This window comes from Callospermophilus lateralis, chromosome 14 (assembly GCF_048772815.1).
Source record: "Callospermophilus lateralis isolate mCalLat2 chromosome 14, mCalLat2.hap1, whole genome shotgun sequence".
Lineage (NCBI taxonomy): Eukaryota > Metazoa > Chordata > Mammalia > Rodentia > Sciuridae > Callospermophilus > Callospermophilus lateralis.
In genome coordinates this window covers 482,037-495,170 of record NC_135318.1, presented here as the reverse complement: position 1 = coordinate 495,170, position 13,134 = coordinate 482,037, and the positions used below count along the sequence as shown (strand labels likewise).

The window sequence follows — 13,134 nt, the reverse complement described above, 5'->3', positions numbered from 1 at the left end:
ACCAACAGACCTGGCAGGCCATGGTCACGGCCCCTCTGCAGGTTCAGTGACGCCAGATCCAGGGCGCCCGGCTGCGCCAGCACGAAGAGCCTTTCAGTCAGGTCCTCATTCATCAGCTGGTCCTGCACCTGCAGCTTGGCTGGTCGTGCAAGAAGGCCTCTCAGTATCGGGTCCAAGCCACCTGGGAATGCGGTATAAGAGCCAAGGAGAGTCTGTACTGGGTCCCGGAGAAGAGTTCTCCATCATCAAGTACCTTTGCAACAAATCTGTTTGTGTCAGCTGATGAACCTCCTTCTGAGAGCCAGTGATTTCCAGAGACTCTCAGGGTGGGGCCCTTGGTGGTGATTAGCTACAGACCTGGCACTGACCATACCAGGGTCGAGGACGGACCTTCAGAACCCAAGGGACCCTGGCAATGGGCCCTTGCTACTGAAGTTTTTCCTTCTGCTCATCGTAGCAGAAGCTTCGCCACCAAAAGAAGCATCTGCTAGACTCTGCTGTCTGCAACGGTGAGAAGAGGGCATTGCTTGGCCCCAGGAGCGGCAGGGTACTCAGGGTCCCATCCTGTCACCCCAGGCCTGGGGTCTCCTCACAGCAGGTGATGGTGGAGACAGACTAGAGCCTCTGAGGTCCCACCCGCCCCATGTCATGTGAATCCAGTGACATGTGATAGTCTGCTAAGGGCCAGGAGGTCTCATGCTTCCCCCCAAACACTAAGCAGCATTCACGATGTGCCTCTGCCTGTGGGCACTGAGCTGGAGAGACCCTTGGCCTCACTCTACAAGCTCCGCTCAACAGCATTTTGTTTAAACAGGGGACAAGGAGCCTACTGTCACCTGCCAGCCACTGTCACCTAGTCACCACTACACCCAGCACCCACTTGGAGTCACCAACTTATGAGTTTAGAATCAACAGTTCAGAACCTTTCAGACAGACAGAAGAACATAGGGAAAAGAGAGAAGAGATGAACTGCAAATAGCCCTCCCAAGCCCAACCAGGGAATTAAACTGACGCTCCAAATGACTCATTGCTCAGCTACCTGGCTGTCAGCACCCCGAGCTCACTGCCTTGACCTTAACCAGGGGACTGTGCAAAGCCTAGCAGTGGAGAGTCAGAGGTGCTGCCGCCAGGCAAAGGGGGTTTCTACTTCGGTGTCTGCAGCCACGGTGCAGAGCCCTAGAACAACTTATGCCAAGTGCCCAGGAACTTTAGAAATGACAGAAAAGGATTTGAGCAACAGTCCACCCTGAAAAGGCTCTACAACTTCTCTTCCTGCACCTGCAGCAGCTGCTGACGACTTGGAGCACACCACCAGGAGATCAAGGCTCTGCGGGGGCAATGGGTCTCTGATAGCTCAGGGCAGAGCAGTGTCCCTGGGCAGGAGGAGGACGCACCTTCCTGGATGAGCCTCCAGGGGCTGAAGAAGGCATCCCGAAGAGGCAGCCTGGGCAGGCTGGCATGCTCCCGGAAGCCTGCGTCCAGCCGCCTCACCAGCGGGTGAACTGCAGCATGGCCGAAGCGAAAGGCAGCCGTGGAGAAGATGTTGGACACAGTGGGGTTCATGGTGGGGTCATAGCCTTCATAGGGGCCTACGTACTGCCTGAAGGCCTCAGGACCCAGAATCCTGGGGACGTAATCCCGCAAGGTGATGATCTGTGCAGAAAGACGGCAGGTGAGTTTCTGACAGGGGTCGTAGTGAGCCCAGGGTTGCCCCAGGTCAAATGAGGGTCAGAACCAGCCACCAGGAAGAACAGCTTCCGGAACATCCCAGAGCCCAAGGTCACGCGACAGCTGGGACAGCAGACAGGGCCTGCAGCACTCTGCCAGACATAGGTACAGAGTGGAAATGCCACCTCCCTGGGGCAGCCGTCCCTGAACCCAGCAGGCCTCCCGCAGGGCGAGCCGGCAGAGCTTGGCCCTGATGGTGTGGCTGGAAGAGGGCACTGCCACTGCCTGCAGAATCACAGAGACGTTGCTTGGGACACGGCTTTCTCCCTGACCTCCCTGAGCCCAAGAGCAAGCTTTACACCCTAGACCCGACCCGGAATCAGAAGCCCAATCCCTCTCGGGGACCTTGGCCCTGGAGGCTCTGAACCCTGGTGGCCCTGAGTCTCAGCAGGCCTGGTCCTGAGCTGTGTGGCTCTGAGCAGCCTTTCATTCTCCTGGAACACCCATCTTCAGAAGGTTTTAGTGGGAACATGAACTTGTGTCCGCGGCTTTACGTACACTCGGCGTGTTACCTGGCAGCCCCTATAGATATGCTACACAGTGGATCCAGACAGTGGGTCACTGTGTGCTAGCAAAGCCCTCTGGGCAGAAAGGAAATGGCAGGCAAGCCCGGGACTGTGTGTGCCCTGGACTCCTGTCCTCAGTCAGAACTCAAGTAGGAACCAGGACACCCGTGAGACCTTCTGAACTACCCCCAGCAGCATCCTTAGTTCTTTGGGCAGGAATCCCAGAAATGACATGGTGGGGGTCTCTCCTTCCTCTCTGGCAGGTGCTCTGCTAGGGTCCCCCTCCCAGAGCTGCTCCCTGTGTTGCCTCTCCCACCCAAACTCCTGCTTCTGGTGGTCCTTGCCCAGGCTGGGGGCCTGGACATACAGGAAGGCATGTCTGTGCCGACAGCATCTCTGCACATAGGTGTTAAGTATCTGGATGCCTGTGGAGGTCGGTCAAGGTATGTGAGTCCCTCCTGTTGCCCTGCCTATCTTCTGGATGCTCATGCCCCTCTTCCTCCCAGAAACTCAAGGGCTAATGCCCGGCTTGGGGATTCCAGGACCCTGGGATTGCCTGCACCCACAGTTCATCCAGTGGCCTGTGCTGCCACCTGTGCAGCTGTGTGCTCCTGGACAAGGTCCACCTTCCCCAGAGGATCTGTGAGGATAAAGGGCAACACCAGGTGTCTACCACAGGGCCTGGCTCGGAGGACACTCCAGAGAGCGACTGCTGGTGGAAAGCCGTGCCTGCAGTCCTCCTGAGAAGCCAGTGAGACCCCAAAGCCAGTGACTGCATTTCATAGTTGACCTTCCTGAACATCACAACTAGTACCTGGCCTACTGAAATCTCCTTTCAAGTCCCTCTGATTCTGTATTAAACCATAAAATAAGAGAATCAAAATGGACTTTTGGTTTAATTTGCTAATTGAGAATTTTCACACACAAAAAATGACTAAGGTCTCTGTTGTTTTCAAAATTAAAAAAAAAAAAAATCAGACTTGGGGCCCCAGGTGGTTGAGAAGATTTTGGGGGAGGAAGACCAGCATGCATCCTCCGGCTGCAGGCACCGGGACAGCCACCTGGGAGGGGTGGGGTGGGTGTGTGCCTACAGCTGGGACAGAGGAGCCCAGAGGGGTCCTCCATATCCTGAGTGAACCCCGCCCATAGGCCTGGGGCACAGGAATAGGGGTACCCACAGTGACCTTGCCTGAGCCCACTGGGGTACCTTCTGGAGATGCCCGCTGTGACCTTGCCCATAAGGGTGCTCACAGGGCCCTCACCTGAACCCGTTCTGGGCCTCCACAATGTGGACACATCTTGTGAAGCCCTCCCCTGACCCCCCCCCCCCCCGCGACCTCGCTCGCCCCAGATTGGGCGCCCACCATGACCTTCCCGACTTATATTTGGGACGCCCAGATCGCCCACCCGGGTTCGGAAGCCCACGCTGACAATGTTCGCACCTGGTGTAGAGCGCCCACCACCTTGCGCGCCTCCTGGTAGACCGTATCTGCGCTCCAGTGCGCGTTCAGGGCCTTGAGCTCCACGGCCAGGCGGTTGTGCTCCCGTAGCCACAGCGTGTGCAGGGCCGCCAGGGCAGGGACCTCGCTGGCACGGCCGTCGCCTGCCAGGAAGCAGGGGGCGCGGGCAGCTCGGGAGGCGCCAGGTGCTGGCGCGCAGGCGGCGGGTGCACGCTGCGGCACGAAGGGCAGGTAGGCGCGGCCTGCGTCCTGGTGGCGCGTGTTCACCCGGAGAAGCCCCATGGCGCTGGTCCAGTTGCGCAGCTGCTTCTCTGCGCCTGGGGAGCTGCCATACACCGTAGACGCATCAAGGAAGGACGTCAAGGCGTTCATCTGCTGCCGCGGGTTGGCCATGGACAGGTTGCCGAAGAGCGCACCCTGTTCCCCCGTCCCACAGGCAGCGGACGAGCGGTAGAAGGGTAGGCATGCGGTGCCAGCGGCCAGCGAAGTATTAAAAGAAAGCTGTGCCAGAGGGGAGACGCGGGTCACCTCGGCCCTGGACCCCTTTTGAGGACATTTGTAGGCTCAAGCAAGGCAAGCCCACCAGGCCGGTCATCTTGGTACTCAACCAAACCTCTTCCTGCTGTGGCCTGGGCGTTTACCCTCCTTGCAGGGAGAGGCAGAGCCTGTCGGATGTGGAACCCATCCCAGGCAAGCGTGTCCTGGTCCCTGAGACCCTTTGCTTGGATCCAGCCCTCACGCTCACACCTGTCCTGGCCGATGGTTTATTGTCTGTCTTGGAATTGCAACTTCTCCTCCCCTTCGGACGCTCAGTGTTCAGGTGCACTGTCATGCCGCTCACCATGGAAGCTTTTTGTCTAATCAGTTGTGGAGCGATGAGTGGGAATTACTGCTGAGGGACCCTCCCAGGTACACACCCCGCAGGCACAGTGCAAGTGGAAGCCCGCACACACAAGCAGGGGTTGCGGCCCACGGGCACCAGCAATGCCTGAGGATGCAGGAAATGCACAGCAGCTGCCCCCCCACACACCACACAACTGCATTCCACCGCCTACTTTTCTGTTTAAGTTTTGAATGCACATGTTAGTTTCATAATGGAAATTAAAACTTTGGGAAATTACCTGTATGGGGAAGCAGGGGCCTCGGCTCTCGCAGGTCAGCTGGCAATTAGCTCCTCCCCAGGAGGCAGTGGAGCTGGTGCTCTGAGGTGTGAGTGCAATGTCGTGATCAATGTATTGTCCCCACACAGTCAGGAAGTCAGAATACTGGTCATCTTCTGTCACTGCCTCATTTGAAACTTGGATAACTTGCCTTGTCACCTCCCGAACCTGGGTGTGAAGAGAGTGGTTTGTCGTGAGGCAGCAGCCTACAGATGAGCTCTGGGACCCCACACTCCATGACGGGCTGTGTGTGCTGGAACCTGCTCCCTGTGGACAGGTGGGAAGAGCTGAGCTGGAAGACAGGCACAGCTGGACTTTGGCACCCGCCACCCCTGGTGGTGACTGGTGGGCACATGCCTGCATGTTTAGTTTCCTCTTCTCTAAGTGGACCTAAAGGAGGAGCTTTCGGATGCTGTGGAAATCATGTGAATGACATTTGCAGGACATCTAGCTATTAGCATGATGAGTGGCTGAGCCGCATCCCCAGTGCAGCCACACGAGGTGGTTTTTGTCCTTGCTTGGGGTCAGTGACTCCTGATTTTTCCCATTTCTTCCATTCTGCACTGTGATGTCTGCACACTGCCTTGTACCTGCCCAGCCAGTGAATTTTGGAGGCAGACAATTGGTTTTCACAGATCCAGATGCAGAGGAATTTTGTTCCCAGGTGGAACCCACCCAGAGCCTCCCTGTCCCTGATTTAGAGGATTTAGATGGAGGGACTTGGATTGGAGTTTGCACTTGAGTTGATGCTGTGGGGATGCAAATGTGTTTTGCATGTGGAATGCATATGAACACTCGGGGTGGGAGGGTGGACTCTGGTGGGCAGAATAACACCCCCCCAAGTTGTCCATCCCTGAATTCTAAAACCTGCAGATGTGACTACGTCAAGGATCTAAGATGAAGGCATTATTTTGGATTTCCAGGTGATTGCAGTCTGATAACATGGGTGCTTAAACCCCAAGTGCCTTTCTGAATGGTCGGAGATGTGGCTTTGAGCAGAGGATGCAGAGAGACACAGTTCAGGCTTTGAGGTGGGAGGTGAGAGCCAGTGATTTTGTGTGGACTTGGAAGCTGGGGCAAAAAGGAGAGTCTCTCAGAGGACTCTGGCCTGTAGTGACTTTGGCTTCAGCCCACAGAGGCCCAGCGACCTTTGACCTACAGACCTGGAGGATAATCGGTTTGTATTTTTTAAGTCATTTTTGATAGAATCATCTGTTAGAATAGGAGTAGAAAACTAGCATGTTGCACATTTGAACATACTTGAGCTCTGATTCTTCTAGATGATTGTGTATATGAGCAACTACAGGTTTGTAGAATCAGAATATCATGGTACATTCCAGCTCCAGGACCCTAGGATTTGAACTGGTCCAGTGCCAAGATAGGTAAAGCCTTACCCCATTTCATGGAGAGTCTGCCTGAGGCTGAGGGGCAAGTGCCTGGCAGGCAGTTGAGGGTGGAGCAGAGCCCATTCCTGGGCCTGTTGCCCAGTAGGCCCTTCCTCAGTGAGTCCCTGCACATCTCCCACTGCCCTCCCAGCTTTAGGGAACACTCTGTCCTCTTACTGAACAGCCAGCTGGAAAACATCCAGGTCAAGTAGTCTGTCTCTGTGGGAGAGCTCCATATGGTGGGCAGCCCAGCTGGTGGGCCCCTGGCTCCTAGGCAGTGCCCTCTGTGCTGAGCACAGCACCCCTGCCGGGAGCCTGAAGGGCTCCAGCATGGAGCATGCACAAGAGTGACAGGCTGGGTTGCCCAGCGGCTGGATCATCAAATGGGGCACAGTGACCCGCATCTGGACAAATGCATCTTAGATTGGGTGTGAGTGTGCTTCACAAATGAACACACCTCTGGGAGTGAGGTGGAGGCCACCCTCCTCACCTAAAGAGTAGGTCAGCTTTTGAGCAGGTGTCTTCCACCTGAGGGTCAGAGGACTTCATTTGAAAACACTCCGAGCTGTTGAGAGGGGAAGTGCTGGAGTCGGATGAAGCTCAGCTACATCTACCTTGTTCCGCTTGCTAGCTGAGCAGTGCTCCTAAGCTTTTCCGTGGAGACGTGGCCCAACCTCCCAGGGGTTGGAGGACCAGAGGACTGGTGTGGTACCAGGCCTGCTGTGCACAGGCCCAGGGTTCTAGCGGGCGTGTTAGCATTGTGGGAAACCGCTCCAACCGATGAAGCAGCGCTTCAAGTACTAACCCGGGGCAGTGGAAACCCATGGTGTAAGAAGCCGGGGTTCCAGCCTCGGGGCTGACTGAAGCCATCTTCGTAGACTGGAGGGAGCCATCTTGCCAGGGCTGTGTTGGCGGCCCCCCATCTGGGATGGTCCCTGTGGAAATGAGGATGTGTTTGAGATGGGAGAAGAAAGAAAAAAGCATTGTCCCAAATACAACATTCAGTGCCCAGTGAGCAGGGGCTCCCTGGACCCTGGCTCAGGGAAGTCTCCAAGCAGGGCACACATGGCCGGTGCTCCTGGGGCTGAGGTGTGGCCTGGTCTGTGGGCCTCGGGGACCAGCACCTGGGTCCACACATGCTCCCCGTCAGCCAGAACCCCCCTGAGCCCAGCCTCCCCGTGGGCCTTGCCACTGCAGCTTGCAGGGACCTGCTTCCTATTCAAAGGTGGGCTTCTCACCCTTAGAGGGCATCGCGGTGCTTCCCTGGAGGCTGGACACCTAAGCTGCTCCAAACAGGTGGTTTGAAAGGTCACACTCCATGCACCTCCAGGGCCTTGGGGCCTCTCCTTCTTAGTTTATCAAAAGCACAGTTTCTGTAGAAACTTAGCATCATAGTCCAGTTCAGAGGTGAGGTGGTTGTCGGGGAACATGTCTTAGCACCTTCACTTTAACTGGAAACAGGCCTTTCCTGAGGGACCATGCAGGTCTGGTACCAGCAGCCCTGCCACCGAGTGTTCTGCGGTTCTCCTCCACCAGAAAGGCAGCACTTAAAGTGCATGCTCTGGCAAATAGTGCTCAATGATGGTTTTATTTTACTGACTCTTCTGAGTGTGTTGTGTTAGGTAAACACCTCTAAGAAGAGGCGTGGGTAAAATTAAAAGCCACTTGACACATCTTGGAGCACTTTCTGGAAGTTGAGAAATTTAAATATTAATTATTGATTATTGGTTACTGATAATCCTGAAAATCAGGTGCTTTTCAATTTTTTTTAACTGAAGAGCCAGTAGATGGAGTTGTTTTCTGACAGAGCAATAGAAGGGTTTAATGATAGTTAATTTTATGTTGATTTTCCTACATATCACGGAAGGAATTTTGAGGACCAGGATTCATTTCCAATGAACTTCTGTTCCCAACTACAGATTGCAAGCTAGGCTGCTGAGTCTGAGGGCCTGGTAAGTGCTTGTGGTAGAGCCTGGGAGGTTCCGATCATGGGACAGAAGAATTCATGCTGGAAAAGCCTGGGATCTAGAGTTCATACATCTGGGAACTGAATACTACAATGATCATAGCAAGGTAACTGTTTATCTTGTTAAAAATATTAAATTTTTGAAATATACTCAAAATGGTTTCTTCATCACTAAATTATCATTTCATTGTGGACATAACAACTTATGCATTCTGACCTGGCTGACGTGGATGCCTGTGTGGGAGGGAGGGGAGCGACCCACGGCTAGGGATGGCTGGTGAGGTGGCAACCTTGAGGGTCCTTGAGGTCAAGACAGAGTCTGTTCTGGCCCTGGCCCTGGACCCAGCAGGCAGAGCCTCCCCCTCTTTGCAGATCTCCTGATGGAGCTGGGGGGGTCCTCACAGTGAGAAAGAGGTTTTTCTTGTTCCTGTGGCTGTGGCTTCATCTGTTCATCAATACGGGTTACCCGGCTGGCGGGGCGCTCCAGGGAGCTGCAGACAGTGTGTCCATGGGGACAGTCAGTGCAGGACAATTCTATCATTAATGTGTTGACGACCTCCATCAAATTGATGAATTCCATCAAGTCGGGCTTGCAGGGAACAGTCACTTCCCCCAATTAAAGACAGTAGGATGTGAATCTGCCCAGTGGTGAGTTTGGCTGATTGGCCCTTCTGTCGCAGCAGTTCACCAGGGAGGTGTGAGAGCCCAGACACCTGTGGGAACACCCAGCCGCCTCCCTGGCTCTGCACCTGCACAGCGGACTGCAGGATCCCGGGTGGAGCGCCCCGGTTGCCGGCCCCCTGCAGGCTGTGGAGGATGCTCTGATAAGCCCTCCCAGCTACTGAGGAAGAATCGTGCCCTGGGTGGAGCGAACGCACAGCAGGGCGCTCTCCTTCCTCAGAGGACCAAGGACAGCCTTACAGAGGCACCGGCCGCACTCTGCCCTTGATTGTCTGTCCAGAGTCCTCGTCCTGCTTCCACAGCCGCCCTGCTGCAGAGGACAGCAGCCAGCAGCACAGGGCACCCGCAGAGCCCTGCCTGGCAGGTGCCGAGACGCCAGCACACCCACAAGGCCTTGAACCCCCTCATGAGGAGAAGCCAGAGGAAGCATCTGGCAGCCCAAGCCGGGCACCTTCTTGTGATGCAGATCCCATTCCTGAGCATTGCCTGACTCGGGTCCAGTCGGGTAGCTCTCTGGCCTGGAGGGTCCACCTCCTCGCGGGACTCCGCGTGTTGGTCAGAGTTCAGTTCCCTCAGGAGGGGAAGGCCCCCAAGGGGCACCCCGTTGTGCCTGTGGTATCTGCAGCGCTGCCATTGGCAGGACCTCTTGTCCCCTCAACCTGGATGCAGAGGCGCGTGGCCAGCAGGTCCCCGTGACGCTGGGTCTTCAGCACCACTGAGTTGGAGAGGGTGGAAGGGACGGGCCTTCCGGCTGTGAGCAGCTTCCCTTTCCTCCAGCTCCACGGGAGGCCACCCTGGAAGCCAGGAAGTGCCATTTCCACGCTGCAGCTGGGGACCTGGGGGAGGCCTGTCCTGATAACAGGTGGCTGACTCAGGTTGGGGCCCTGGCCAGGTGGCCTGACCCAGCCTTGGGAAGCTTTTCACCCTCCGGGGCCAGTCTTGGTGGAACCTTGGCCTCCAGGACATCCCATGAGCGTCACGAGGAACAGCCCGGATCAGACTGTGGCAGAGCTGCACCTCGGACAGAGCCACCTCCCCTCACCTGCCACCGCGCCCAGCAGGACCCCCTGAGAGTCCCAGAGCTCCATCACTGTGATGCTACCCTCCTACCAGCTCCCTCCATGCGCAGTTGTCCCAGCAGTTCTTGTCACCATGGGGGTGTCTGGAAGCCAGGTCCATATGGGAGGGATTCTGGGGAGAACCTAGGTCTTAGTAGCCCATTTTCTGTTACTACAACAAAATAACAAGGCTGGGTGCTTTATAAAGGAAAGGGCCTTAGACGGTGCCCAGTTCTGGAGGCTGAGGACCAGGCAGCACATTGGCCCCACCTCTGACAAGGCCTCTTGGCTGTGCTGCAGTGTGCAAGATGGGATGGAGGCTGGCTGGGAGGGAGGGAGATCCAGCTGGCTTGCTCTTCTCTCCACAGCTGCTCTTGTGGGAACTAGCCGCGTCCCGGGGAACTCTTGGTTGCTCTCGTGGGCCCCGCCCCCAGTGACCTGGTCACCTCCACTGGGCACCGCTCACAGAGGTCCCTCCACCTCCCAGTGAGGACCACGCTCTAGCACGCGCACCCCTGGGGGCTGCATGTGCCTCACTGAGCTGCAGTCCCAGCAAGTCATGTCCCACCATGACTCTCATGTGGGGAATTAAGAATCAACTTAAAAACACGATTTTCTTGTTCTTGGTATTTAGAATGAAAGTTTGTGGAATTAAAACATGGTTGAAAGTTGATCTGACCAGCGTGAAAGGGGAAGTGAGGAAGGAAAGAGAGAAAGGAGGTGGGACTGGGCAATGTGCACTGAAGGGTCCTTAGGATGCCCCAGGACACGGCTGACCCAGGTCCTCAGGATTGCAGGGGTAAGACTCTCCAGGGCACCTGGCTCTCCTGGTGTAGTATAAGGGAAGTACTGGGGACTGGATTAGAGCAAATAACCGTCCACGCTTTTGTAATTGTGTCAAGACGAACCCTAGTGTTATGCACAACTGGAAGGAACCAGCATTCGAAAGGTTCTCTGGATGCGTTGATCGTATCTAGCTCTTGCCCCCAAAACAGACAGAAGGCCATGGAACAGAATCCGCACTTTAGGCCCTGCTTCCCGAGGAGGGCAGCTGGCAGCCTCCTCTGTGAGCCTCGGTCTGTGTGAAGCCTCTGTGAGCCTCGGTCTGCAGAGTCGGCCTCACCTCATCCACCCGTACCCTGCGGAGCACACCTGCATCCCCAGCCCTGTACAGGCCTCTCCTCCTCTGCGAGTCTGGAAGCAAGCTCCTCTTCCTCTCTGCATGGGCCACACAGTATTGTCTGTTTCCCCTCCTCACCATGCGTCAGTCCTCGGGGGCAGAATCGCAGGCTTGTGCACCTCTGGCAGGCATGTGCAGGGTGCTGTGGTCACCTCCTCACCCCTGTGACGAAGGGCAACTCAGTATCTCCTGCCGGTGTTCTGCTGGGGTTGGCATCCAGCAGCATGACTGGTGGACGTGGAGATGCAGAACTGGGTCCTTCCAAGTTTCCTCATCTGGACATGCAGGCTGAGCTCTGGACACAGTTTTGGTTCCCACTTCCCAGCCCTGGGCACGTTGGATTTCCATAAGGGCCTTCTGCACTCCCCCTGAAGCTTAGTTACCACGCCTTCCCTTCTGAAGGGCTCCTTACAAGGAGGCCGCAGCCATGCCGATGGAGCCGCAAGGAAATCGCATCCCTGATCAGCCCACACTGATCACAGGCCACGTCTGGCTCCAAAGACCAACAGGAGGGAAGACGGAAAGCAGGGAGCAGAGGCAGAGGAGCCACGTGGCCAGGTGCATCTGGCTTTCCTCACAAAGTCAGGCAACTACCGCAGAGACAAGGTCAACATAGTGGCCACTTGGCAGTGGGGGGGGCTCCAAGGGCTGGAGGGACAAGGGTAGCCCCTGGGTGCAGAGGAAATCCTCAGGCCTCTTTGTGAGTTCATGAAAGGGTAAAAGCCCCTGCAAGCTGCTGATGCCTTGCAGAGGTCTGTCCATCCATAGGCTCCTGGCCACTGAGTCACAGCCTCTGCTGGCCGCCTGACTGTTCTTGCTCTGTGAAGCCTCTGAGCCTGTCTGCACCCCAGGAGCTCTCTTCCTGGACTTTGCTTATACATACTCTCTGCACATGTCCCTTGGAACTCATCCTGGGCTGGCTCTGCCTGGTCCTGTGACAGGGCAGTGTGCAGAACCAAGATGGCGTCAGGCATAGCACCTTCTAGGCCTGAAGGATGGGGAGAGGAGAGGGGAGAGCTAAGCAAGACACGAAGAAGGTGCCCTAAGAAACTGACCAGGGGAGAGTGGGTGCCCAGGAGGTCTTGAGCTGAGGCCGAGGGGGCCGCTGAGTGAGAGGGCAAGGTGGGGGGTTTGCACAGCCACCAGGGAGCAAGGATGTGTGGAGAACCAGGTGGGCTGAGGCTGAGTGGCGGCTCGGCCTCAGTCAAGGTCAGCGGCAGGGAGTGGGCTCCTTCTGCAGGTTGAAGTAATGGTCCTGCTGATGCGCTGGAGGCAGGAGGCAGGGGCCTCGGAGGAACCAAGGATGGCTTGGGCCATTCTGAGGGTCAGGCAGGGACAGGTGATAGGGGAGGAGAGGTCTCTCTCCTCTGTGGGCTGCTTGCGAAGCCTTCCGGGCAGACAGGGAATGGGGCAGTGGGGAGTGAGGAGATTCACAGTGACCCTGTCTCCTCCAAGATGGCGCTCCTCCTGTTCCAACCTGGCTCCAGGAGCAGCCTGGAGCCCTCAGTTACCTGTTGTTGCAAGCTCCCGTGATGAGTCTGTACTTGTTTGCCAGGCAAGAGTCGGGACATTTTGGTGGCAGCATGTGAGGCAGGCAACCGGACAGGTTTGCCACCACGCTCAGCAGGTCTTCTGGGACGGCATCTGAGAGACAAGCGGCACACCCTGACTCTCTGCTTGTCATATCCGGTCTAGCTAGCAAAGTAAGCGGGCAGAGTGTCGGTGCTGGGGTCCCGTCCTGAGCAAGCTGACCTTCTTGTGAGAGTCGGCCTCCCCCTTCAGCTGATGGCTCCCCGACGGGAGCTGGAATCCATTCAGCCTCCTGATTGCTAGGAAAGTGGGGTTTTGCTTTGTGATGTTTCAGAAAAGCCACCCGAGGGCACTGGGCTCCTGAGAGGAAGGCCAGGGTCCCCTTGTCAGAATCCACCAGGTCATGGGCACAGCTCCAGGGCCAAGCCATCCCACCAGGACAGGCGCTGCCCCCAGAGTGGCTGGGTCTGCCGAGGACTG

At 56.5% G+C, this 13,134-nt stretch overlaps 1 protein-coding gene across 1 annotated transcript in view; it reads right to left on the bottom strand.

Annotated features, from left to right (window-relative positions):
* The window catches only part of Tpo (thyroid peroxidase), a 56,800-nt gene that overhangs the window by 20,113 nt on the left and 23,553 nt on the right, over positions 1–13,134 (bottom strand). Inside the window, exons 6-11 of the mRNA XM_076833858.2 lie at positions 12,636–12,768; positions 7,045–7,174; positions 4,816–5,022; positions 3,677–4,195; positions 1,395–1,653; positions 11–181 (exon numbers count right to left, since the gene is read on the bottom strand). Coding sequence (XP_076689973.2) covers positions 11–181; positions 1,395–1,653; positions 3,677–4,195; positions 4,816–5,022; positions 7,045–7,174; positions 12,636–12,768 — 1,419 coding nt within the window. The remainder of the gene's footprint in view (positions 1–10; positions 182–1,394; positions 1,654–3,676; positions 4,196–4,815; positions 5,023–7,044; positions 7,175–12,635; positions 12,769–13,134) is intronic.